This window comes from Perca fluviatilis, chromosome 6, assembly GCF_010015445.1.
Source record: "Perca fluviatilis chromosome 6, GENO_Pfluv_1.0, whole genome shotgun sequence".
Classification (NCBI taxonomy): Eukaryota; Metazoa; Chordata; class Actinopteri; order Perciformes; family Percidae; genus Perca; species Perca fluviatilis.
In genome coordinates, this window is record NC_053117.1 from 2,204,019 (window position 1) to 2,231,785 (window position 27,767).

The window sequence follows — 27,767 nt, forward strand, 5'->3', positions numbered from 1 at the left end:
TGGTGCTCTTTGCCGGACCCATTATCAGAGCAATTAAAAGGCCCCAAATTACCCATTGATGTAGAGCTATGCAGATTAAACCCAGTGGAGTTGTGGACGTGTGTGTGTGTGTGTGTGTGTGTGTGTGTGTGTGTGTGTGTGTGTGTGTGTGTGTGTGTCGAGGGAATTTTACTAAGTGCTCACTCTCATTCTTGTTTCCCTCCCGCTGTGTGTAGGAGAGCCAGGCCACCCCACCCCCCACCCCAAGACGTACAGTAGGCAACATGACATGTACATTGAGTGCAACACGTTTGGCATCAACAGAACACGTAATATGCAGTATATACTATTTTAGTGTGATGTGGACCAGTGGTTCTCAAACTTTTTTCAATGATGTACCCCTTTTGAATTGTTTCTTTAAGCCAAGTACCCCCTGACCAGCGCTAATCATTTTTGGTAGAAAAAGGGTCTATATAAAGAGGAACAGTACAGTGCTGTCAGCGATAGATTTACTAAACAACAGCCTTGGGAAAAAGATGGTAGAAAGAAGGAAGGAAGTAGCCTAAGGCAAGAATAAGTCGAAAAAAGTATCAAAAACAGTGACATAACTTAGAAAAAAGTGAGAAACTTCTCCTAGAGAAACTGTAGAAGGGAGGAAAAAAAGTCTTGTAACTAATAAACATTTTGTTAAATATCTCACGTACCCCCTACAGTCTTCCAAAGTACCCCTAGGGGTACACGTACCCCCATTTGACAAACACTGATGTAGACGATCAAATAGCATCAGCATAAAGTGATCTGGTGCTAGCAGTTAACCCAAAAGGACAGGATGTCCATTCTAAGCTGTTGCCTCTTCAGAAAACGTCCCCCCCATCGCCCCCCTCTTTCAAACCCCTGCCCTTAGAAAAGATACACTCAGTTATCCAAGATCTGCTGTGATTGATACACATCTAAACTATACCACTGATATTCCCTCTGATGCAGCCGCTGACTCTTTTTTTATATGCTGTATTCTCGTCTATCCAGACAAACGCGGTTTACCGAACCCATTTCACCTGATAACAGACTCCGTTGCCATTTTGTTTCCATTTTTTTCATTCATTTGACTATGATGACATCGAGCAAGAGGTCTGGAACCCAGCTATGACAAATCCCACCTAAAAGGAAAAGGTTGATAAAGGTTTCACATTGTTTTTTACATCTTTAAATCACACTTCTACCATCACACACAATAGACAAGCACACTATTATTATAATATATAAAAAAAAAAATAAGTATACATTAATACAAAAGGTTGTGCTTCCAAGCACGGTTTTCATATTCTGAAAAGTATCAAAATACTTCTTCAGATCAATTTTGATATGAGGGAGAGGAGTTTAACTGATACCACATTTTAATTCATGAAATTAAGAAATGAACGAGAGTTAATTATGAAATATATGCGCCATGTTATAATGAAGAATATCGGAGAAAACGTTTTTAAAGGGAAAGCAAAAATGAAAACGTACACTTGAGTTTAGTCGGACAAAACCGGTCAGCATTGACTGTCAGTAGAGCCGGATAGTTTTGAAAAATCTCACCTTAAACGGTTATTAAAGGACAAGATCCAAACTTTTTTCCAAGGTTTATTTTCAGCTATTCAACTAGAAAAAAAAATACACAAGTGACAATATCTTGTTGAAAAATGCAACCAAAAGCTTTATCATCTAAATACTCCGGTGACGTCGCTGGCTTTACGCAAATTTAAATGTAGCCCTATTTTGTATTGTGCACTGACAGATATTAGAGCTGCTTTGGTCTGTGAATACAGATTATATGCATAAATGAAGTGGGGACTAACCCTCCGTATGCATTATTACTGCATGATCCCTGTGGCAAAAGCTCGCTGTTTCTCCAGCTTCGGTCAGTACAAGGCAGGATTAGCCGGGAGACTTCTTCTAAACGAGGACGCACTTCACACTTTGCTTGGAATACCTGCAGAACAGGGACATGGAAGTAGTTCTGTACAATTTCTTTTGTAGATTAGGGTGAACTCGTGTGTGCTGTAGCAGTGTTTGGCCATTGAGAACGAGGTGGCTAACCGCTAGCAGCGCTAGCTTCTAGCTAGTAGTCCTTACCTAGCTACTGAGCATGTGCGACTCCCAACAAAGATGGGACAGAAGTGAGATGTCTCACTCTGTGGCTAAATCAGAGAGCTCAACACACAGGGTGAAAAGAGGAGCTGCAGCAATGTGCAGTACAACAAAAATATGGTGTTTTTGAAAATTTTACCACATAAACCTATTCTGGTACAACCTCAAAATACATTTATGAACCTGAAAATGAGCATAACATGAGCACTTTAATATTTAGCCTTTGATGATTTTATTGTCCTCCTCCCTTACATTATGATTACTTCTTTATTGGGTTTAATCAAACAGATGTCTTCTGGGAATTATACAATCTCACAACATCTCAGAATTTGAACTTCATCATGCAGTACAGATTCCTGTATACTGTAGATCTCTCTTTCCTTATCCTCATTCAAATGAGTGAATGAAAGTAGAACTGGGGAAGTCTGAGCTTGGACATAGTGCTTTAAGGAGCCTCCAAGATAATGACTCACACTGAGTAAAGTCCACACCACTCCACAATTGTTCCTGAAGGATGACCCCCCCTCCCCCCCCATTTACAACAGTCATTAGCAGCTCATCTCCACCCAGGGTGGAGGCGATGGGCCCGGCCTCTGTTTTTCAGCTGTGAAAAGGAGACAACAGCCCCCCATTTTCATGCTTTAAGGCCCATTGAGATGGAGAACGAGAGTCGTGCAGTGCTTTATGATGCCGGTGGGTAAACCTCAGCAGGTGAGCCGGAGTCACAGTAACACAATGTCTTTAATGCATGCTGGGCCTGTCGAAACTACAGAGTGGCCCTCGTTACGTCAACAAAGAGGAAATACAAACAAACGCCACCAAAGGAAGTGCTGCTTATCAGAGCTGGCCACCGACAAAGCATGCAGATGAGGACTCGCAAACAAAGACACTTTTTTTTACAAACTTTCCTCGTTCATTCAGTAGGCTAAACTTGCAGTGTGCAGAACACGGATTGGATGAAATCTAAAATTGCACACAGGGAATTTGCAACTTCACGGCTTGTCCAGCCAGTGGACGATATGAAGGCCTGGGTAGGAATCAGAGGGTTGGTAATAATAACAGTGTATTACAATTTGTTTGAATGTAAGCATCATGAGTAAAGGGAACTACAATTTTACACCACCCATCTGTGTTTCAATACATTTTTATTACAGTTCGATAAGACAAAAGTTATATCTTATATATAAACTACAATGTTCTACAATGTTTGTTTTAGTAATAGATGGAAAAGATGAAATATATTTTCTTTTACACAAACAAGACATCCAATCACGTTCCTTTAAAGTTTTTATTCCCAGATCACATCACAATTTGAAGACAGACATGAATTGCACACTTATGTTTTACTCTCTTTTACAAAAATAATATTTAAACTTGGCAGATGAGATGAAATACAAAATAAATAGACATTTCAACAATAAAACAATCAAACAGTGTGGCGTAGCACACTTTGCTTTCAGTCAGCAGAACTGACGGTCTGAAACCTGCCGGTGCGAACAGAAGGCAGCGACAGACGTCTCCTTATACTTCTTCACTTTTTTCTACTGTTGTGGCGTGGCCTCTGGCCCCCAGCCGTCCCTCTCTGGGCATGCATTCTCACAGCTGGGGGCGCTGGCTCAGCATTCTGGCAAGATGGTGGCGGCAGCGGCGGCGCAGCAGCAGCAGCAGCATGGGTAAAAGTCTCTCAGTCAGTTAGCATTGAACACTGAAGCTCCCTTCACCAGCAGGAGTAAGAGAACAGCGGGTACTGGCTCCACTCGGCCACGTTGCCATGGTGATAGCCGTGGTGCACAGCTTGAGTGCTGTAGTCAGTGGGCAGGTGGGGGGGGGGAGGAGGAGGGTGGGGATACTGGGCCGGCCCGGCGCCGCTCCACTGGCCCAGGGGCTGCTCGGCGCCGTACGGGCTGTAGATGTGGTGGCCGATCACCGCCGGCTTGCCGGCCTGGGCCATGGTCATGTTGAGGACCCCCGGGTAGTCCTGTGTGGCAGGGAGGGGGGGGTGGTGGGGGGCCCGCACGAGGAAGGGCCAACCTCATGCGTACGCGGCTTTGAGGGGTCGTGATCGGGGACGGTGGCCACATCGGGGACTCGGGACTCAAAGGTGCTGCGTCCCGATCCGCTGCTGCTGCTGCTGCTGCCGACGCTGGAGGAGGGAGAGGGAGACTTCCCGTACTCGTGGAACCTGAGGAGCAAAAGATTAAAAAAAAAAAAAAAAAAAAGTTGGTCATGGTTCTGTTCATCAAGACATTATGGTCTTATATGTGGCATAACTTTACAGGTTTACAGCTTACTTATTTCAAACCTCTAATATTGACTGTAATATACGCCGCACTTTCGCCGCATAAATTGATTTCATAATCCCCGCATTTTCGTTTTCACATATATCTTAGCAGAAAGTTGAAAAATGTTGCGTTTACTTCACACAAGAGCAGCAGTTTTCCCGTTACCTTGGGAACGTTATGAAGTGACATAATTACACGACATGAACATCATGGAGCAGCTCTTTTTCATCAAACTATAAACTATTTGCAAGTTCCCGCAATTTCATCGCATAAAATTGCATGAATATCCTGCATATTCCATCGCATTTTTTAAGAAAACGTGCTGCATAATCAAGGCATTTTTCTGGAAGGACTGACCCACTGTCATAGAGCACCTTACCATGCATACTGAATCACAGGGTCAGTCCTTGCCTTGTCACTGCATGCGTCTCATGCTTATATATCCCTTAGTACATTCATGTGGATCTTTTATTGTCATTATTAGTCATGTGGATTTGTTATTTTGTCATCCTGTTTATGATGTATGTTGTGTGTGATGTCTTTAAGCTACTGGGACCATGAATTTCACCTTTGGGGGATCAATAAAGTACCTATCTATCTATCTATCTATCTATCTATCTATCTATCTATCTATCTAGGTATTCACCTGTACGGCTGGTAGGAAGCCGGAGCAGGAACGAGCTGCTCCGTGTTGTATATGTCCCTGGGGTCTGCCCCGGCGGGGGACTCTGTCCTCACACTGTGCTCCCTGTCAGCAGCCCATGGGGAGTAACGCTCCTCTTTGACGCCATCGACCTCTTTCCTTTTGGGCAGGTCTCCTTCCTCTCCGTCGTAACCCTCATAGGATGACCGGCAGAAATCTGAGAAGTCGCAAATCAGTTAGATCGGCATTCAGAGTTCAGGACAAGAAAGTGAAAACATCGACGAGGAGGAGGAAATCTGTACCTGTCCGACTGTCCTCGGAGTCCCTGATCAAAGCGTCGGACGACTTGGCTCGTTTCTCCAGGCAGGCTGGGCTCTTGTTTGAACGCCTGCAGAGGAACATCCGGTTGTATTAAAACAATGCATTACTTTCAATACAACCTACTGCAAAGGAAATCTGTAGATGCTTTTTTCTTTCCTCATTAAAGCAACCAAACAGGAATATTTGCTATCATCTGTACCTGCACGTGACTGGTGTTAACACCCACCTTTTTTTAGTAGTGCCTTCATCCCGGAAACCTTTTGCAAATGGGTTGTGGTCGATCTTCAGCTTTGTGATCTGTAGGCGGGGAAATCAAATCAGTTCAAATCTCCGTAACGTGTAACATCCCGCCGGGAGTTTGCATTGTTTTTTGCCGTGATAGAAAAACCGACCTTGGTGTTCTGGTACGCTGTGACCGCTGTGAAGGAAGTCTCGGGGAAGGTGAAGGTCTGGAAAACACTCCAGCGGACGCTGAACAGGTCGTCGGCCTGCACGATGTGGAAGCGCGGGTGGTAGCGATGCATGGAGTGCAAAATGATCTGCAGATATGGAAGAGGGTGATTCATTCAGAGACATTTAGTATTTAGTATCCGCTTTGCCGCTGCCAAAGTGTTACCAGTCCACAGCAAAAAAAAAAAAGCTGATATAAAGTTGGTAGTTAGGCAGCCCATTTCGAGTGCTCTTACTTACATGGCCGTGTTGGTCCAGTGTGTTGTTGGTGAGCTTGAGCTTGAGGAAGGAGACGGACTGCTTCATCCAGTGGCTCCCCGGGGCCGGAGAGTCGGGGTGGAGGTAGGTCCTGCAGGGAGGCTGGGGCTCCGCTTTCCCTGCCACCTCCCATTTCTCTTTATTCCACTGTAGGAAGGAGACAGATAGTCAGTCACTCAGTCTGTCTGTCTGTCTGTGACAGAGAGGAGCTTCATCTTCTTCCCCTTCCCACAGAGCGAGAAGACGACGACAAGAGTGGAGAGGGACTGCTGGCCAGTACCACCCACGGAGATAGGGGGGTAGTAGAGTGGGCTCCCAGCAGGGGATAGAAAAACAGGAAGAGATAGCACCCTTTGATGTATAATGTCAGGAGAGAGAGAGGGGGGGGGTGATAAACAGGGGGTGTCTTGTCTGGAGATACTGGTAGCCACTGAGGGATATCTACAGCCAAAGGCCATGGCTGTGGTAAGTCAAGGCTACTTTATACTGTTGGAAATGAAAAGCTAAAAAAAAAAAAAAAAAGGGCTGATATCAATATGAGACTCATTCATAAGTGACGGAAAAATGGCTTTTGGGGCTATTTCAGATGATAAATTCTAAGTATTAAAGTCTTCAATCCACTCTCTCATTTTCTTATGGAACATTTCATCTCCTAATAGCAGGTTATTAAATCTCCACATTTTAGATTTCTTTTTCTTCATTTAAGAGTGATTTCCAAGGAGACCATTGCGTGGCCCGATATAGAGATTTCTTCATTAGCTTCATACATTTTTTTAGGACGAAAAAAACATTCTAAATGAGAGTAAGAAAAATAACGGCTGTCCTTACCTTATACCTGAAACCATCCACAGGGACCATGTCAACCAGTAAGATGTACTTGGCGCATGGAATAAGGCCGGACAGATTAATCTTACAGTGTGGAAACATCCTCCTGGAAAACACAGAAGGAGACACGTGAGAAAAATAAAAATAAATAAGCAAATGCACCAACAGCAGACACTACTTTCCCAAACATTTTGCATTATTAAAGGTATTTTTCTGTCGTCTTACCGGCCCGGTTTCGTGATAATCATCTCTGTTCCTATTTCGTGGAAGTTCTTCCAGAGTTCAGGGTCCTCCAGAGTCATCCTCATGTTGCCCTGGAGATAGGCATCGGGGCCAGCAGCCATGGAGGAGGGAGGAGGGCCGCTGAAGTTGGGCTTAAAGTCTAAAAGTAAACAAGAATCATTGCGGCCACATGCATCAGTAAAAGTTCAGCTCAGGTACGGAGAAAACAACTCAAGGTGAAACTGGTGGGAAATTGGGAGTTGCGGATTGAAAAGCAGTGTAAATCCAGTGGAAGTCTGTCAGCACTCACCTCTGATGGACTGCATTGTTCAGTAAGTGGCACAGGAGAAGCTTGAAAAAGCTTCATGCACTGAGGCAATCCAAGTATCTGTGATATCCACGTGTTTCTTCAGCTCTGCTCTCCCTCCTCGATCTCCTGGCTCACGTGTGAGGAGAAAAAATAAAAAAGGAAATCCAGCAGCTCAGAGAGTCAGGTTTGTCAGTCTTGCTGCAGCAGTTGTTTCAGAGATCACGAGTCCTGCAGGAATGGGTGACCATGACTTTTAAGGGGAGCCCTTGAGTGGGTGGGGTCAAGAGAGCCATTCCCAGGCTTTGAAGTGGCACAATGATGAGTCAGAGCCCCCGCTGTGATTGGAGGGCGCTGGAAATCAAAGAGACTTAACAGAGCCTTGATACCGTCCCCACAGGAAGGGGGACGGAGGAAATGCGTCTTTATTAACTGCTAAGAGACTTTAAAACAAATATGGACGCACTTCCCTGCTGCAGATCGGGGCTCGCAAGCCAGCGGCACCAGAATCTGTGTAAATATCATTCACACAGACATAACCGCACACACAAAAAAAACGACATTTAGTGTGTTTGTGGTAAATACACAATATAATACAATTAAAGCGGATGAAAAATACAATGGAGGGTACGTTTCTAAATGAGATAATCAGTGTTTTCTGCACTGGAGAAGTTGTTTTCTATAATATTTTTAAAATAATAATTATGTTAAATAAAAGAGATGAATTCAAAACATGTACATGTCAGTACAGGCAAGAGAACCAACACAAACAAAAATCCTCAGCAAACATATCTTTCAAAATGATAGTAAATTATTCAAATAAGGATTTCTATGTTCTGGTCCTTACCCCTTTTTTTATTCTTTATACTTTAGTTAAATCAAAAACAAATTTGTATAATTGAATTGTCTTAATATAGAATATATCATATCTAATATTAAAAAGAATATAAGTATAACCTTCATTCTAACACTCACTATTGCACATTTATATTGATCTAAAATTAGATGAAAAATAAAAGACCATTTTCAAATATATGATCACTTTTACACTTTTTCTACACCCTCAGCTTTCTCCATAATAGAAATTAAGCAGTGGGCGTAAACCCATAATGGTGTAATGATAACATGCACACTTTCTGCAGGTAACTTTTACCTGGGGGCGTTCCTCTGCAGGCTGTGGGTGGTGGGGGTTGTGTATTGGGGTTGTCTAGACAGGCCCATGCTCTGATAGATAATCTCATTAGGCTAGTTTCCCTTGAAGGAGCTAGTTTCTGCATGTGGAGAAAGCCTTGTGTATAGGCAGGCAATTAACAGCCAGTTAGCACCACGAGCCCAAGTCGGCCTTGAATGGGACAGGAGGGTGCCTGAAAATAAAGACCTGCCCGCGACAACCCCGGGCCGTCCTCCCACCGTCCACATCCAGGCTTAAATCCAGGCCTGTCTCTGCCTGGCTCGTGCCACGTTACCGCCGGCTTAAAAAACAAATGCTAAAACACTAGCATAGAGGAACAAAATTAGACCACAGTCCCCCTGTTGCTTCCACTGACATGGAACATTTGAATTGAGGAGACTCTCACATCTCATTCAACACTCTTTTCTAGCATGGACACACCACTTCCACTGACATTTCTCATTGTATTCTCATGTCTGCATACAGTGCCTTCAGTAAGCTCAGCTCCCTGACACCCACGCACAAAGGTCTGCTTCTGTCTAACTGTATGGTTATTACAGCCATATGCAATACGTGATCTGGAATAGGGCTGAACCATCTAATGGCGATTATTTTTGACTGATACTGCAATGGCGATATGATTTGCGTGTATTAGAGGGAACCTTTTTTGTTTTTTTACATCGTTATTCTCATTTTCATAAAAAAATAAATTAAAAAAAACATTAAAATGATTATGTATGATTTTTTGCAGGGATCTGTACCAAACATACTTTTCCTAAGTCTGTAAGAACAGGATGTGTATGCGAGGACTGCTGTGCACCGCGGCAATATTACATTTAAAATGATATTTTAACACACATATTTTAGCCTTTAACAAATATCTGCTGCCTTGTGTTGCGATTTTGATGAAATTTGGATTCTAACTGTTCAGCCCTAATGTAGAATTTTAAAAGCAATCGTTTGCAGAGCAGAAAACGCTCCCCCGGAGTTGTAAAGGTTGCACAGCCCTCCGTAGAATCAGCAGCTAAGTGAGCACAAAGAGACGTTCGCTGCTAGAAAGTCTTCCCTGTGAAAATATTGACTAGCCTCTTTAAAGCTCCCGTGCGGGGGTCGATGCAGGATAAAAAAAAAGGGTAATAACAGTGGGCTTTTATTGATGCACTTAAAGATGCAGAGATCTCTGTACGATCATCATGTTAAATGCCCCCCCCTGTCTGTGGAGCTTGGTGGCACAACATTGGCCTTGAGGAAGTGCGATGTGTTTTTATCCTCCTTATGTGAAACCAACTGTTGTCGAGGAGTTATTAATCACAGGTTCAGCGTGGCTCTCCTCACTTAGCACTTAGCCAGCTCCTCGGGGGCCCTGCGCTGGGGGGGGGGCACTCTGTGACTGTTTCACAGGGGCAGAGGAGTCACACGGCTCTGTGAGTAGTTTTGGGGAGGAAGACGCTGCGAGAAATAAAGACATTTCGATGATGAGTCCTCGTCGGGTCACTGCCGCCGGGGCAGCGGAGTGTGTCGCTGTCTGGCTCTGAGCTGAGGTGTACGTTTCAGCAGCGGCAGTGTCAATCTCATTACACACACACACACACACACACACACACACACACACACACACACACACACACACACACACACAGGGTCTGGAGGCGACAGGTGTGACTGGTAAAGGCCTCGGTGCATGGCCTGGGGACAGACGTCAGAGGTGGTCAGCCAGCCCGGGGGCGATCTGGACTGGATGGCACATCAGGGAGGTGATCAGGAGAATATTTATACGCACTGCTTACCAAAAACATGGTGGATTTTGGTTAAAGGCCTTAAAAACACTTCATAAAACAGTCATTTTCAACCAGGGGTACGTGTACCCCAGGAGGTACTTCTGCTGTTGCCAGAGGGGTATGTGGAAAGATTGTGGAGCAGCTTAACTAATTTGATTTAGAAAAAAAATTGAATTATGATTTGGTTAAAAGAAGACATTAGCTACTACACCTGAACACTACATGTTGCAGATATGTAAGGGTGCAGGACATTCAGCTTCACTCAAAGTAGTAATAGTGCGACTAACTAGTACGATTAAACCTACCTGAATATTGACCATACAAAGTACAAAAACATTTATTTTTATGATTATATAATGAATAGTGTTATAAATTTGGAACACGCATTTGGGAATCGAGGACTATGGGTACGTGAGTTCATCTGACAGGGCTGTTACCTCACACCAAAAAAGGTTGGGAACCACGGCTTTCTATAGCTACTTAATATCAGTAGAGTCGATAATGAGGGATGACAGGAGGACTGGCCATCTTCAGTTATGATAAACAGCTGATTCCTCCTGTTCAAACTGCCCTCCCCACATATCTCGTGGTCTGCTTCCACTGTGGCTTTCCCTTCCTACTCCTGGATCACCTTTGGCAGCGCTGTTCCACCTCCCAGGTGTCAGTCCTTTTTGGCCATTTGCTTTAACTGCACCGATTCCCCTTGTGCTCGACAGTTAACAGCTGCCAATATACAGCCAGGGCCCGGGGATCAGACGGCTCTGCAGCAGCCCAATAAAGAGCCCCCGGAGTGGACTGACGAGAAATCTCACACCTTTCGCTCACATTAGCCATGCAGCATGCCCTTTTGATGCTTAAATTGGCCACTTGAGGGGTTTGTGGAGAGATAGCAGCCCCGTGGCTGGAGACTACATGATGTCACAGGAGACCGAACGTTAACTCAACATGGCAGGGGAAATGCCTTCACCTGGCAAACGGGGTCGATTGGGATTTCACTCGATCTGCTTTGAGATGCTGTGCTTAGAGAGGGCTCGCAAACAGCATGTGTAGTTTATGACACCGCAGAGAACTTTAATCTAAAAAGGTCTGACACCCGAGCGTATGCTGTATTTCTCTCAACAAGAAAACCGATTCGATGAGTCCGATTTGATTAGGGTAAACGCCAATTCATCAATTTGCAGAGATTATGAAAAAAAACAACAAGCTGCTATAAAAATAATCTCTTATATTATCCTCTCTGGCATCCCTGAGCGACTGGAACTCCGGAGTGACTGCGATGCAGCGAACTGGGGGGCCGGGCTGAGCTCACATTTGGTCCACCACATAAGAAAACAAACCTCAAATCTAGCTTGCCTGGCAAAGGGGGCAAATGACAACTTCACAGCACTTCATAAGAAACTCCTGGAAGTTGCTAATGAAGACTAATGACTTCCCTCGTGTCGGAGACTTCACACCAGCGTGTACGAGCCCTTTGACCACAAAGTCAATGTGGTCAGCGGGGTGGTCCGCCACAGAGCCCGTACGCAGCTCCACTCCCACTGGAAGAAGATGCTTTTTCATGAGATCTATTTTAGATTTCAGAACTATTTAAAACTATTTTGATTTCCTATCGAACGTTCTTTTTCCTCATCTGAATCAAGTGTCTAAGACCGTATGCTGTACGGATTGTAAAGCCCTTTCAGGCAGATTGATGTGATTTTAGGCTATGTCAATAAAATTGCCTCGACTATCCTGCAAGAAAACATTTGTCAGTTGTATTATATCATTGTATTATATTAGCCTGTGGGCTTTTATAATTGGCAGTTTTAAAAGTAGCTTAATGACCTCAACACCACAAGAATTAGAATTGGGTGAGGGTTTTGGTTCCTGTTCGTTTGTTGTTTGTTTTGTTTGTTCTATATGTTGTGTTCAAAAAATATTAAATAAATAAAAAATTGATCATAAAAAAAATGTAGCTTAATCATGGGCCACACACACACACACACACACACACACACACACACACACACACACTCAGAAATGAGCCGTCCCTTTTATATGTTGTGTGTCCATGTGTGGCCCTGACTGACCTGTGTTTTAGTGAGTATCCATCCCCTTCCTCTTTACAGAACACTGGGACATCTTCTGGCTGCTGCCAGCCTGGGAAGCATGCAGATGTCCCATCACGTCCAACAGTCACCTGATGATCTCTTAGAGACTAATATATAAAACGACAAAACAAAATGAACGTTAACGCCAAAACCTCATTAGGCTGGTTTTAGCCTTGTCATTTAAAAAACTAAGTTGCTCAAGTGCTCATATTCAGGTTCATAATTGTATTTAGAGGTTGTACCAGAAAAGGTGTTAAAAATGTGGTTTCATTTTCAGAAAACACCAGATTTTTTGTTGTACTGCACATTGCTGCAGCTCCTCTTTTCACCCTGTGTGTTGAGCTCTCGGTTTTGGCTACAGAGTGAGGCATCACACTTCTGTTCCTATCTTTGTTGGGAGTCACACATGCGCAGTAGCTAGGGAAGGACTACTAGCCAGTCAGAAGCAGAGTATGAAGGCGTGCCACGCTAGCAGCTAGGCGAGCATTATAACGTGTGTTCCAAAGTGACCACGTTTGTCTCTGAAGTAAAGGCTGGACTACAACAGAGCTGTTTGGAGCAGTTGGTGAACAGTGTTTTCTGTTGGAGATGGTAAGTCCCTTTGGGGTGGACTTTGGGCTTTTTCACTTTGGAAACCTATAACATGCACAAAAAAAGATATATAACACAATAAAGGAAAGGGGAAAAGCCAAAAAGCATAATATGAGCACTTTAAGAAATACATTCATCTTTGACAGGAAGTTCATGCATCTTAACTATCTCTTTAAAGTCTTTTGTAGTGCCCCTTTATGCACTTTTATGCCGCCCTCTTAAAAACTGTTTAGGTGGTGAAACAAAAAGCCAATGAAATGAAATTAGGATGCATAAATACTTCATCTTGATACAGGAGTATTGTCCGCTAAAGCATTGCAGCAGTGATCTAAAGAAGAGAAATGCTACTGTCAAATTATGAGTAAAATTTTACTTTCCTGGTTCATATTAATGTTAATTCTTGAATCTAAATTAAGCGTTGTGGATAAAGCTGTAATTTTCTCGCTATTTTTATTTTACATGTTGTGAATTATGATAAAGGTAGTCAAACTGGTAGGTAACTTTGTTTCAACCACATGTGAAGTAAATCATTAGGTGACCCCCAGTAGGTTTTTAATGTGTTCATAACAATATTTAGTGTCTTGCTTATGCATTCTGTCCACTTCCATACAACATTATACATGTAACAACATCATAGGTTAGCATCTTAAACATGAAGAAAAAAAAACATCCGTCCGGCAACTGTGTTTAGGTAGTTCTACTGGACATGTTGTAGGATGCTGGTACTTTTGCTCTATACATAAAAGTTGAGAATGTTGATTTTAAGCATCAGTACACATTATGTGTCCATACATCTTATAATAAACCATAATTACAGCAGTCACAGATGGTGCTACCTAGGGCTGTGCAATTAATCGAAATTTAATTGCGATTATGATTTTGGCTCGCAATGATCACCAAAACAGAATAATCGAGAAAGACAATTATTTAGCTCATTACGTTTTGCAAGTAAACGCTTTATTTTCTCGTGTTCTGAATGAAAAAAATCAAGTTTAAATAGGAAAAGTATTAAGGCACATTTCACATTGTGTTTTTTTTAATGTTGATTTATTTAACTTCTTCCACTGTTTAAGTTCAATTATTGCAACATCTTTCCAGAAGTCAACGAGTAATTGTGTTAAATTATCGTGATTTCAATATTGACCGAAATAATCGTGATTATATTTTTTTCCATAATAGAACAGCCCTAGTGCTACCTAACGGTTTCTTTCTCAGAAGCCCAGGAGGTCTGAGCTGTGCTGAGAGTTCAGTTCATACAGACGACAAATAAAACCGGATGCAGAGACCCCATGGTGATAACATGCTATGGAGATCTGGATGATATCAAGCAGCACACAGAACACATATTGTGTTTCTCAAATATATTTTTGGTTTGACATCTATAATGCATTCAGTCCAGACAGAATAGAGTGTGGGGGGGAGGGGTGGGGAAGCTGAGCCGAGCTGAAGCCTTCAACCCGGTTACTCTTTTAGCCGTGGTACATTCCCACAAGAACAATAGAAAAATATGTTACACCAAAGAAATAAAGAAAAACAATGAAATAAAATACAAAAATTTTCTTCTTTTTTTATCAAGGGTGATAGTTTACAATTATTCATTTGTGTCCTTTTCCAAAAATTATTCTTTAGACAGCTTCAAGAAACAATCAGTAAACATCTTTCTTATTTTTATAGAAAACAATCTGTACAAAACATTCTGTTGTCTTCCTCTGAGTTAAGCTAGAAGAATTGTGACAAATTTACCAAAAATGGTTTCAATGGAAAGGCATCTGTATTAGAAAGTCTTCCTCTGCACGCATTTCAATTCCACTGAAATCAGGAGTGAGCGATTCTCCTGGCCGCGAGTCGCTTCCTGAGTTGACTGAAATGGAAGTGACCCTCACACCTTAATGTTTACACTCTCACACAAGCACACACTTATCCAGCTTAATACTCAACCCATTAAAGGCCAAACACGTTGGAAAGATATTTGGATTGTGATATGTACAAAAGCTAATTCATGACAACTGAAAACCCCCTTTCCCTTTCGTTCAGATCAGTGCTGGTGACAGGATGACTTCCTGCTGAGAACGGTTCCTCTTAGCTACAAATGCACACCAAAGAAAATAAAACTATATTAGGACAAAATATTACAAGAATACAAAATGAAACGCATCCCAAACGTTAGTGTAAACATTTCTGCTACAGGGTGTGAGGCTGTGTGGCCCGTGAGCTGCACAGACGAACCTCGGATGCAGCCGATTGTCTTTATTTCACCCTTGTGTTGATTCAAATAGATTATGTACCAATGCTATGGATCTTGCAGATGAAGTTCTCATGCCAAAGTAAGTGGTCAAAGTGGTGGACAGCAGGCACATGCTCCTGAGCATCAGTCCAGACCGAGGCACCTCGGATTGGCGAGTTCTCAGACGAAGATTTAGCTGCAGTTAGCACAGAACATAAAAAAACAAATGCATAAACACGGGACTGGTTGGCTTTAAAAGGGCTGAAAGGCCTTGTTGCCAGATCCAGTGAACGGTGGGGTGCAGGAGAGCTCGATAAGTTCATGTGTGATATGCATAAATGGCACATTATAGATGCTGTGAGACTAAAGCCATCGTCGTCTGCCATTTACACCGTTGCTGCAGACAAGCAGAGCAACACGGCGACATGACAGGCGATGGGCACACTGCGTTTTTCCAGTTTGTGAGGGCTTTTTTTTATAATGCACATGGGGGAGCAATAGCATCAACGAAGACAGCTGCTGCAGTGATGTGTGCCGTTCCTTTTTAAGACGGGGGGGCGGGGCACAGGGTTTGGCAGAGTGACAAAAAGGCCTTGTTCAATTTCAGCACACGCAGCCTGGAGAGGCTCAGACGTCCATGTAATCGTCCTCCTCGTCCGACTCGCTCTCCAGAGATGACTCCTGGCTGGACGTCTCCTGCACCTCCAGCGCCGGCTGGCTCAGGGTGTCCTTTTTGACTGTGGCAGCAGACTGAGATGACAGGATGACGTTCTGTAACGGAGCAGAGAGAAGGGCTCACCGTTGAGTGCGGTTTAAAACACCTGCATGTACGGATATATGTACACTCGCACGGAAACACATATTTAGAGTCAAACGGCATACCTTGAGTCTTTGTTTGGTTTCCTCGGAGATGCTGCCTTTGGGGGAGAGAAGTGTGGGCGTTGGAGGCGTCACTGTGATTTCCGGCGGAAACTTGGTAACGGTGGAAGGGATGAAAAGCTTTGGCATGTTGGCTGGGACGCGGGAGCGGATTCGGCTGGCGTCTGGAAGCTTTGACTGCTCATCGCTGGCATACTGCTGCTGGTCTGAGAGAGACAAATAAGAAGACATTTCTAAATATTCAAACATCTTCAAGGCACATGAAGTAACTGAAAGTCCTGCTAGGTACAGTTTATATTGGAATACCAATCAACTCAACCTGTGTGTCCTACTTGTTGTGTGGCCTTTTATTTCAAATCACACTTTTATTCAAAGGAATCTGACCTGGGCAAGGTTGCGCGGTGCTACATGTGGCCGTTTCCTCCTGGAACCAGCCTGCTGCCGACTCTTGCCCCTGGGATACAGTGGCGAGTTTCATCTGATGACAAAGGTGCGACTCCTGCTGTCGGTACGAAAGTCCCTCTGAGGGCTCCTCCCGCTCCTCTGTGGGCACAAACAATACATGTGTTGAAGCTATCCCATCAGCATCCCCATGGAATTAGGCATCTTTACAATATTTGTAATTCTTAATCGGATCCCATGCCAACAAAGTTCATGGCAGGAGATGGCGGTGACATAAGACCCAACCACTAATCAAGGATGGGCAGTTTCTAAGACATAGAACAGAGTAAAGATGACAGTATTCTGATGTAGAAATTCAATAACAGCATGTTCATGTTAACATTTATTGCCAGACAATTAAGTGACAATAACTTTTCTTTCATTAGACAGCTATCTGAGAGGAGTATATGTCAACTGAATGCAAATTTCCTCCTGCAGCTCAGACAGAGACAAATGAAAACAAAAATTATCTAATACTCTCCCAGGCTTCTCCACTTATGTTGCCCAGGAAACCATTATATAATACAGAGCGCTGCAAGGTTACTTAATACTAACCTGTGTGTGTGTGTGTGTGTGTGTGTGTGTGTATGTATAAATACTCCTGTATCTGTAACTTATGCAACTGCTTCAAAAAGGTCATCCAACTGTATTAACTTGATACTTAATAGATCCACACAAATATATGCTATGCAGCTAATGGTTAAACACACTTTCAGTAAACTGGATTTATGATGAAAAATCTGCTTGCAATGGCTTGTTACGATTCCCCGCTGTGTAGATGCAATAGCTGATAAGATGCACTCAGGCTAAGCTGAAACAGAGCTCCGTAAAGGTTGCTGTGAAGCAGCATTGTAGGTTTCTAATTTAATTTATTTATTTATTTTAAAGATGAATACTGATGTGTAGTTGCAGAGAGCTCTGCCTGAAACCTAATGTATTAAAGTGTTTAGCAGAAAGTGTGCTTTTTTATGGTTCTTAATTGCTCTTTATGTTTTATGTTACGCCCGTTGAATTGCCTTGTTGCTGAAATGTTCTATAGAAATGAAGCTGCCTTGCCTTGGGGGGATTTTTCACTCACAAAAACATAAATAGAATTTGCTCAAAACATCACAACGGAATTAAACAAGAACCAAACGTATTATTGTGTGAGAGGGATACATAAAATATCGAGTCATTATATGATTTTATGTTAATTTGAGTTATTTATGTGTATATATTCCTTAAATGTGCTTCATTTTTTAAACAAGTGGCCGATCATTCTCGTACAGCACCCATAGCTGGTTGTCAGTGTAGGTTAGATGTTTTTTGCTCGATTTACAGTAGATTTGAAGTAAAGTCCATGTAATACAATGTTCCTTAGGCTCATGTATGTTAAAAGCAACAACTGTGTCATGTTTGTTACCTGCAAGATGTCTAGAGATCAATCAAAGAGGTCAAATCAGGTTAAAAAGGTTGCGGTAGAAAGCCCATGACTATTATTAGCTGAAAATGAGCCAAAAACCGGAGAGCCCAACTGGAAGAGAGACAAATGTAAAAGCTCCACTGACTGAGCATTTATCTTAGCCTGGATGCCAGCCGAACTTAGCCCCGCCCACAACATTTGAGGTCAGGAAGTTCGGTCTGGACTTGATCCGTTGTGGAGCAACTACGCTCGAGCCAGAGCTGTTCGGACCAATCAAATTGTGAGGGCAGGCTTTACAGTATACGATGATGGACAGATGATCAACAGTAACGTAATCAACCACGTCACCAAAGAGCGCTTGGGTTGAATTTGTTTACAACAAAAATGGCTGCCGCTGGAGAATTGAGATGTGTAGATTCCGCCATCGCGTCTGTTATAGAAGATATCGACAGCGCAATCATTTTGAAAGAGGAACAGAGAACCACGATCAATGCATTTGTCGATCGGAAAGCTGTTTTTGCCGCCATTCCTACGGGATTCGGCAAAAGTTGAATTTATCAGCTGGCCCCGATGATCGCTAAGAAGACGGGGCGCTCTGATTGGTTGTAGGTCTATCCAATTGAGTGCAGAGGCAGTTTCTTTCCTGGTTCAGTTGAAACACGCCCCATAATCACAGCCCAATGGAGCAGCATCAGACTCATATTCTGACTAGAATCTGAGTATGACGACATCAGGCTACATTTATCTGACAGAAATAGAGAAAGCTGCCTCAACAACAATAGGATTGCCTTCAGTCTCTAAATGCTGTTTACTGCCCCCCAGTGGCTCAACTGGCCTCATACAATAATCTAATGATTGTCAAAACATTCTAAATAATAATTAAATCTAATAACTATAAAGAAACATACACTACCAAATAATACAAAATGAAGATTCAAGCTTACAGGTTGAGTTAGTAATTTTTTATTTTTTTAAATCAGGGGGATTCAGACTGAAGACACTGGGTCCAAGAAATGCATCTTTGTTGAAACAGCAGGGCCAGAATATTCACTGCGAGGCTCCGTGATTATTCTGCCAAACCAATCAGAAGCTCAGAGAAATAATCACAGTCTGGAGGACACCGAGTCATAAAACTCTGGTGCTGACAAAACCCAAAAGGCAAAATATAAGGGGAGCAGAGTCTGCTGTTATGTAACAGATCTGTGGAAGTCCACAGGCGCCCCCTGCTGGCCACATGGACTAAAGCACTTTCTGTCTTTACAAACTGAACTGACAACTGCAAAGCTTCACCTCAATAACAGTTTTACACTACAGCAGCATTATTACCAATTTCAACCAAAAGAGCATTTTATCTCTAAATTCTTCCAAGCTTTAGAGAGGGAAATAACTTTAATATGTGTACATTAAACAGACATACTGTATGTACATGTGTTGGAGTGGAGGCCACCGTACCTGTGTGTGGTAGGAAGGCCATGGCTGCAGCAGGGAGGCTAGCTGCTCTCCGGTGCTGTGCCTGATCGTGGAAGCCCGAAGCTTGAGGTCTGGACAACTTGCTCAGCGGCTCGTACGCCACTTTGGTGTGACCCTCCGGGCTGGACAGCGGGTGGCAGGCGGCGTGGCTGAGCAGGACGGGAGTCGGCAGGGAGGCCGGGAAGAAGAGGTCTCGGTGCTCCTTGGTGTACTTGGGTGTGGTTGGGGCATCGCCTGCAGCCTGCTGGAGACAGAAGAAGAGCGTTGGTCGTGAGGAGGTGGGATCCCTCTGCGGTGTTAACCCTCCTCTGAGAGCTGTACGTACTCCCTGGAGACAAAATCTGGCTAGAGACTCCGAGCCAGAGAAACAGAGTGAGCCACAGTCGATACCACAACACATCAGCAATATCAGTGTAGGCTCTGACACATTAGCAGTAATGAAATCCTTTAGAGAGTTGCGATGCCGTCCCCCAGGGGTTTAGAGGCTTACTTTGTGTGCTGGATTCAGTGTTGGGATCTCAGCTCTACACCACACTACATCCCTCTGAGCCACTTTCCCCGTGTGTCCTTCTGAGGACCACTTACAAACACAAGAGCTGCACAAACAACCTGTGACAACAGCCGCCCTGCTCCCACAGCCGCTGTCATGGCAACACCGAGGAGCACAGAATACACCTCTAGTTTTCAATTTAAAATGGATGAAAAGTTGGATGAAAACTAGCATTTATCCACCTGTAAAACCAGCTCTTCAGTCTAATGTTTGAGCTGTGGCAATATGTAACTAGCTAAAGAAATCATTGTATAACCAGAACAGTGGAACTGTACTGCCTTAATTATGCCAGCATGTGAATAGGACTTCAGATTTACCACAGAGAGAGTGCTCCTATGTCACAGGTACATTTGATTATAAAAGGTCTTCCAGTTTTTTCAAGATTTCAAAAGCCAAGGGGCGACGTTCAGTACTACACTACTGTCATGACAAGCCGGTTTTGACAGATGCATGCTATCTCAAGATAATGTGGCAATAACAGAGCTCTCATACCATTTTTCTCAGGCTCTCTGCTGGGAGTTTAAGTCAAATGGTGCTCTGAATCACAGCTGTATATGATGGATCTCCCAACGGGATTCACACAGCGGAGCACAGGCGAAACCAGACAAACAGACGGTAGCCTTCCGGAAGCTTGGACAGATCCTTCAGCTTAACACAGAGCAGCTTCAAGCACGCAGCAGCTCCACAGCCCACTTTGATGATTCAGACCTCATGAATTAAACATCGGCAACAAAGACACCAACAAGTCAGCTGGACCGTGTGTGTATTCAAAAAACACTGTACCTGAGAGAATTGCGGCTCATACATGGCATGCAGCCAGCCTGTAGGTTCCTCAAGTGTTTGCTGTGTGGTGGTGGGAGTGGGCTGCTGGCAGCCAGACCGAGGACCCACGACGTGAATTGAAAGATGGTTATGTGTAATTATCGAGATGGGGATTTAAAATCAGATTAGAGCAGCTGTGTTCAGGTTTGGTCATCTTTCCAACACAATTGAAAGACCGGCTAAGCGAACATTTCAATTAAATTGCCTGCCAAAATGGGACATACACCACAGCTTCTTTGTGAGGCAAATGTCCATATTCTTTGATGAGTAACACCTCAACATTCTTCCAAGCCTGCTGATACACAGGAGGAGAGACTGGAGTGCTTTAATGAAGCACCCTCCAAGTCCCTCAAAGAGCTGCTCCATCTCAAGATTAAGAAAATATACCAGGCATTGATTGAGTGACAGTAACAAAGAGCCTTGTCATGCTTTCCTCCTGACACGGCATCGAACTAAGGGGGAGCAAACAATACACAGAGTGCAACACGGCCAATTTTCCGGCTGAGCACTATGCGAGCAGAGCTGCACTTGTGGGGGCTTGAAGGGACGTGTGAAATCTGTAAGAAGCAGGCAAGAATGTTTCGTGCCCTCGAGCTGAGAACTCCAAGGTGCCTACTCACATTTCCCACTACAAAGAAGTGCAACCAAATAAAAAAAAAAACACGGCAGGAGCTGGTGGCACAATAACTGCACATAAACAGCAGTTAGATCAGAATGCAGAAAATGCTAGTACGCAGAAGCATCTTTTCAGCATCAAGGTAAAACGAGAACACACACATGCAGGCTAATTACCATTCACCATACCTAGAGATTGTCATGGTTTTATTTCAGTTAGCCTAATAGCTGGTTTGTTTTGCATTGAGAGATGATTTTATGGAAAGTACCCCATGCCAATCTCTAGGTATGGTGAAGGGTATGTGGTGATGGGGGGCTATTTTAATTCCAAAGGCCAAGGGAACTTTATCAGGATGCATAGTATCCTGGATCCATGAAATAACTGGCTTTTAATAATGCCTCTATGGGAATTTAACATAAGGGTGTCTATACTTATGCCCCCTGTATTTTAAGGAAGAACATTTATTTATTCACGATGCATTATTCATTCACATAGAGAATTGGTGTCCTAAAATGTTGGAGTTTTCCAATTTTTTTTAATTAAGGCATTAAGATCAATTTCCATTTTTTTTTTATTCCTCTTTTTAGTCAACTTTAGCATGGGTTCCTAAACTCATGAGCAGCACTGTATAAGATTTTAACTATAAGTCACCAATTTAATAACAAATGGCCATAATGAAATAACAAGTTTTCAAATTAAACCGTTTGATGAGTTTGAAGTCGTTATGTTGCACAGCCATTTCTGTAAATACAGATTCTAATTCCAGCTCTGTGCCTCATCTGCACAATCATCTCTGTGTCGTGTGTTTATGCGTGAAAATGAGACGGACGAAACTAACACTACAAAACTAACAAAGGCGACAAAAAGATCCATGCAGAAAATAAGATGATGTGATCAGTGAACTAGGAAAACAGAGATTAATCTGCTCACAGCTACTTCTCATGAGCCTGAGGTTTGGGGAACATCACCGTGACAACAGGATGTGGGCAGAGATACACTTGTTGACTGTGTGGGCAGGAGGAGGGATATGAGGAAGGGGAAGTCACCGAGCAGCTTATAATTCAATGAAGAATATGAGTACTGAAGACAAAGCTGAGCTAATAGTTGGTTTAGCACCAGCTGAACCAATTAGAGTTACTACAATTAGACACATATTTATGTATTTAGATCATTTTGTCACTTTGTCTTGTAAATCATATGCACGTTGCCTGGGCAGATAAGTAAGCATTCCGATGCTCAGTTGAAACCAATGACGAGTTTAACTACAGAGTGAGGCTGAAGGGACATTCACACCATGCTTTGGCCTATATTTAACACTGGCAGGCTAAAGCCTGAAGTCATTCATGTTTAGCACATCTTACTACAGATGCTGCATGCTAATTCCCCACATATTACAAAACGACAAAACATCCATTCTTAAACTTGCTATTATAAGCTAAACTGCAGACAAGTAAAATTAGCATTCATCCTACTTGGATTGGCAGATGGGTGGGGTGTGCAACATCAGGACAACTCCGATAGATATTTTTAGCTTGGCTGGTAAAGCATAAGTTTGCCATGCTGGAGACCAGACTTTAATTAATCTTGATCCGTGACGGTCGCAGCTTTCCCTGACATTATCTGCTTGGTTAAACCTTTACCTGCTGCAATCTAAAACAGGGTTGTGGATATTTTCTTTGGCTATTCGTTTAAAAAGGCTATGTAAAACAGTGACACTGAAATACTGACACTGTAGACCATAGTCCACTATTAGAGCGTCTCGAACAGTGGGTTGGCATCAAGGGTACAGCTCTAAGCTGGTTTCACTCCTACCTCCACCAAAGATCTTTCTCAGTATCCATAGGCCAGTACTCCTCATCCCTTGCCCCTGTGTCTTATGGTGTCCCTCAGGGATCCATTCTGGGTCCAATACTCTTCAGCCTTTATATGCTCCCCTTAGGTAACATCATCAGAAAATGTATTATCTCATTCCATTTCTATGCAGATGACTCCCAACTATACATCCCACTTAAATCCAGCAACTCCATGCAGCCTCTTTTAGACTGTTGGAAAGAAATTAAAATCTGGATGGCTAACAATTTTCTTCAGTTAAATGAAAACAAAACTGAAGTTATTGTCTTTGGTCCTTCAAAATCCAAAACTGCCATCCCTGCCGACCTTGGTCACCTTACCCCCTATGTTAAACCCCATGCACGTAACTTGGGTGTTATTTTAGACTCCCATCTTAACCTGGAGAAAGAAATATCTTCTGTTGCAAAGTCCAGTTTTTACCAACTAAGAATAATTTCTAAACTCAAGTCTGTTCTGTCATACAATGATCTGGAAAAAGTCATCCATGCCTTCATAACCTCCCGCTTAGACTATTGTAACACTCTCTACTTTGGTCTCCCTCTGACTCTGGTGGCACGGCTTCAGATGGTCCAAAATGCAGCGGCTAGGCTGCTCACGAATACAAAAAAGCGTGAACACATCACACCTGTCCTAGCCTCCTTGCACTGGCTTCCAGTCCAGTCTAGGATACAATTTAAAATACTGTTGATGGTTTTTAAAGGACTTCATGCCCTGGCCCCCAGCTACATAGCTGATATTATTCATCTTCACGTAGCCCCCAGGTCCCTCAGATCCTCCAGCCAAAGCCTCCTCCATGTCCCACGGTCCCGGCTTAAGCAAAAAGGTGACAGAGCCTTTTCTGTTGCTGGTCCTCAGCTGTGGAACCGACTGCCACCTGACATCAGAAATGCCCCTTCAATTGTGATATTCAAAGCCAGGCTCAAAACTCATCTTTTTACATTTACATTACTTCTTAATTGTCTTATCCTGCTAGGTTTGTAATTAAGTGTTTGTCTTTCGATGTACTTTTTAACCTAAATCACTGATTTGTACGTGTTTTATTTTATTTTTCTTATTTTATTTTATCAGCATGTGGCTAATGCACTATGTACAGCACTTTGGTCAGCGCGAGCTGTTTTTTTAAATGTGCTATAGAAATAAACTTTACTTACTTACTTACTGCTGCTGCATCATAAACTTATCTCGAGTAAAGCCTTAAATCTTAGAAGCTTTACCATGTAAGACCGATTCCATTACATGAGGGGGAAAAAGACAAGTATTTGGCATCAACTTGGATGAAACAGAGATAGATACTGTACATTTAGCTCTCTATATAAATGTAAACTGTAGTATGACCTACGACGTATGACCTACGACGCACAAGGCCGACAAGGTAGCAGAAGGACGTCACATGAGCATGCAGAGTTGAAGTGTTTTACCTGTCTTTGGGCAGAAGTGGCCAACTGTATCTGGCAGAACTTCACAGCTTGGTCCAGGGCTACATCCTCATCAACCTGAGACAGGAGAACAGGCAGAACAAGGACATTAGAGCAGAGCAACACATACTTCATATGCTCGTGGTTATAATCCACAGTGTCAAATCTTTTCACACATCTTTTTTTTATCTTCAGTAAAACCTCCTGGTGCAAAACTGGCGCAGTGAGTGTATACTGCAAATTCATCATACATTTCTGAGGTGACCTCTGTACACGCCATGTTAATTACTCACTATTTCTCCGCACTAAAAGCCAAACCAACAACATATTCTTCTGATTCTGTATCAAAGCAAGTAGGATATCTTCTGCCTCTGATCATAGCACCAGCAAAAAAAGGGCTCACATGAAGGTCCTGTACAGTGAGTGGATGTGTGGGAGTTAGCGAGCTTAGCTACTGCCCAACATGGTACACGCAGCAGTAATCTTGTTCACACAGCTGTTACGTTCCCTCCAGCAGCCTGTTGGATGCAGCAGTTCAGGGACCCCCCCCCAAAGGGAGGGATTTTACAGTAGCCTCATTGTAGTTTTTTTAAATGATGCCAATAAGTAAATGGACTGAGTCAATGTTCAGTGCATCACAAAGGACAGCCCTCTGCTTTCAATTCATGTCTAGCTCACTGCAAACCTTCCTTGCCAAACCACATACAGTTGCCAGCGATGACTTATTGGACTATTACTTTTAGAATGAGACATCAATAAAACCTTTCACTTAATATGGCAGGACATTCTGTATTCTTTTTTTTTTTAAGATTATTTTTTGGGGCATTTTTGGCCTTTAATTGAGTGAAGACAGGAAAGGGGAGGGGGGGGGGTAAATATCTGACTGGAATATGGATAACTATTAACAAAAACAGAAATAAGGATAAAAAAAAAAAAGATGCAAGATATAGATCTAAACTATAACCGCATGCAGCTGTGCAATGCAGCAGACCACAAAACCACAAAGCGTCTGCAGTTTGTGCAAGTAGGTGCACAAACAGAAGATGCTTCTGGAAAATGTCCAGGGCAGGCATATTAATTGCACAACTCATTTGATGACAGGAACACGTCGTGGCTGGTTATAGCTACTCTCTGGGTGTGTCTGAGAAATTATTCTCTTTGCGGTCTCTTAAAGAGCAATGGAAAAACATCCTAGCTGTAACCCAAGCACACACAAAAAAAAAAAAAAAGCTACTGAAGCTGGCCCTTCTCATCAGATTTCTTCTTTCCCCTCTTCAGCTGTCCCTCGCCTACTGTGCTCCTACTCCAGCTACAGCTCTCCGGCATCACACAGCAAATGACATGGCAACTTCTGTACGGCCAGCATCGATCTTCAGCTCAATATGCCTATATAAGCTGATGTGGGCTGTTGTTCTGCAACTACATCATCAATGCCACAGAAAGCACTGTGTGAAGTTGGACTCATTTTCAACAACTGAGGAAATTTTTTTCTTGGAGAGATACGAGGAGACTTCTCGCTTCCTGAACACTTCCTACATAACATAACGATTTATGAATTTCACGTTTTATAGATAGCAGCCCTTTTCCTGCTTCTACTGTGAACTACGGCCAGTCAGAAATTACTAAAAAGTTATAACAAAAATACATTTTGCCTAATAGTCCTAAAATTTAGCGATTTTAGAGATTTTGTCTCTGGGATAGCACAATGCCACTACACATGTTTACTTTTTGACAAGTTTGATTGGAAATAATAGATAAATCAACAATGACAGCTGCTCCCCACCTACTTGTGACATCATGATGTAAAAAATAAATTCCAATTCATCTTAAAAATCCCCAATGGGGCTACTTTTAGAGTCAGCAGCCTGTTTTAGGAGTAACAGCAGAAGACACTGAGGTTGACTTTGGGTTACTGAAAGTAAAAACAAAACCACACTATGAGCCATTTCATGGCAGTGTTTGAAAGAGGGAAAGTCCCTCTTCTACAGTGGCTGTTGTGTTACTAATTCAGTTAGAAGAGGGGTTCCACAAGCACAATTTATTGTAGAGGGCTCATTTCAAGCATGCATGACTTCGCAAAAGGCGGCAACGGCACCGCGGCGCTCTGGAACTCATCGTTTCCAGTGGCTTGCCGCTTCTGCACACGTGACGCATGAGGCTTCAAATACACAGTGGCACAAACCGTGTCACAGCCACACTACCGCACACCATGCACGTTGCACACACAGCGGCAGCTGCAGCCCACCAGCGAGCGTGCGGTGGAGAGTGAGGGAAACAGAGAGAGGGAGGTGCGATTGCCGGTGAGTATGAAGTTAGCAGTAACATTATAGCGTGTGAACGCAGCACTGCAGTGTGTGTACAGTTTGTTTGTTGATGAAAAAAAAAAAAATGTTACAACTCCTCAAGACCCAAGCCAAGATCCCGTGTATTGCTTGCTACCTGCTGGTTGAAGTGAAAGGGGTTTGCCGGCACGGAACTGGCGACAACTTCAGCACAGGCTCACTAACTGAAGGTGGGCTGATCTTTAAAAAGGTCCAGTGTGTAACGTGCTTAGTTGGTCATTATCAAAATCTGTGTTGCACGTCCACAAACTAGTCCTTTTTCATGAATATTTACCACCACCATCAATTACAAGTATTCCTATTGGCTTGAAATTTTACATTTGCATTCGCATGAACTGGGATAGACGGTCCATAGTCATGCGCCATATTGAAATACGTTAGCCGGTAAGGAACATACCGGACATACTGCTCCGCCCTTCACGTTTTCGCTGTCACATGATAAACTCACAGGTGCTGCTAATGCTGCTAATGGGTATCGTAGCTTCCCAGCCCAGGCAAATTTGAAGAAGGAAACATGGAGGACCACACGGATTCAAAATCCAAATTTCAGGAACAGGCATAAACTTCTTCTTCACCCAGAAAAAGAAAAAGGATATTGAAAAGAGCAAGAGACCGGCATCATCAGAAAAAAAGAGTGAAGGCTACCGTAGCTGTAATATGTACTTTGAACTGCGTGGTGCGAGAGAGTTGATTGCGATATATGAT

General features: G+C 43.1%; 2 protein-coding genes across 6 annotated transcripts in view; both read right to left on the reverse strand.

Moving 5' to 3' along the window:
- Positions 1 to 3,386: 3,386 nt before the first annotated feature.
- Positions 3,387 to 12,693, reverse strand: tbx16 (T-box transcription factor 16). Its single transcript, XM_039802349.1, is given in 11 exon segments — positions 3,387 to 4,110; positions 4,113 to 4,294; positions 5,041 to 5,254; positions 5,340 to 5,425; positions 5,585 to 5,655; positions 5,751 to 5,897; positions 6,049 to 6,213; positions 6,895 to 6,997; positions 7,117 to 7,273; positions 7,424 to 7,930; positions 12,439 to 12,693. Coding segments are annotated over 10 exon segments (1,422 nt in total). The 5' UTR covers positions 7,440 to 7,930; positions 12,439 to 12,693; the 3' UTR covers positions 3,387 to 3,829.
- An 880-nt stretch (positions 12,694 to 13,573) lies between these two features.
- Positions 13,574 to 27,767, reverse strand: part of cabin1 (calcineurin binding protein 1) — a 45,223-nt gene continuing 31,029 nt past the window's right edge. For 3 of the 5 annotated variants that reach the window (XM_039802354.1, XM_039802352.1, XM_039802350.1), the window contains 5 exons: positions 24,724 to 24,798; positions 19,449 to 19,710; positions 16,538 to 16,696; positions 16,157 to 16,359; positions 13,574 to 16,045 (listed from right to left, as the gene is read on the reverse strand). In XM_039802354.1, coding sequence (XP_039658288.1) covers positions 15,902 to 16,045; positions 16,157 to 16,359; positions 16,538 to 16,696; positions 19,449 to 19,710; positions 24,724 to 24,798 — 843 coding nt within the window. In that variant the 3' untranslated portion in view covers positions 13,574 to 15,901. Of the gene's footprint in view, positions 16,046 to 16,156; positions 16,360 to 16,537; positions 16,697 to 18,943; positions 19,068 to 19,448; positions 19,711 to 24,723; positions 24,799 to 27,767 lie in introns of those variants that run through there. The other 2 variants (XM_039802351.1, XM_039802355.1) reach the window with 2 other exon arrangements.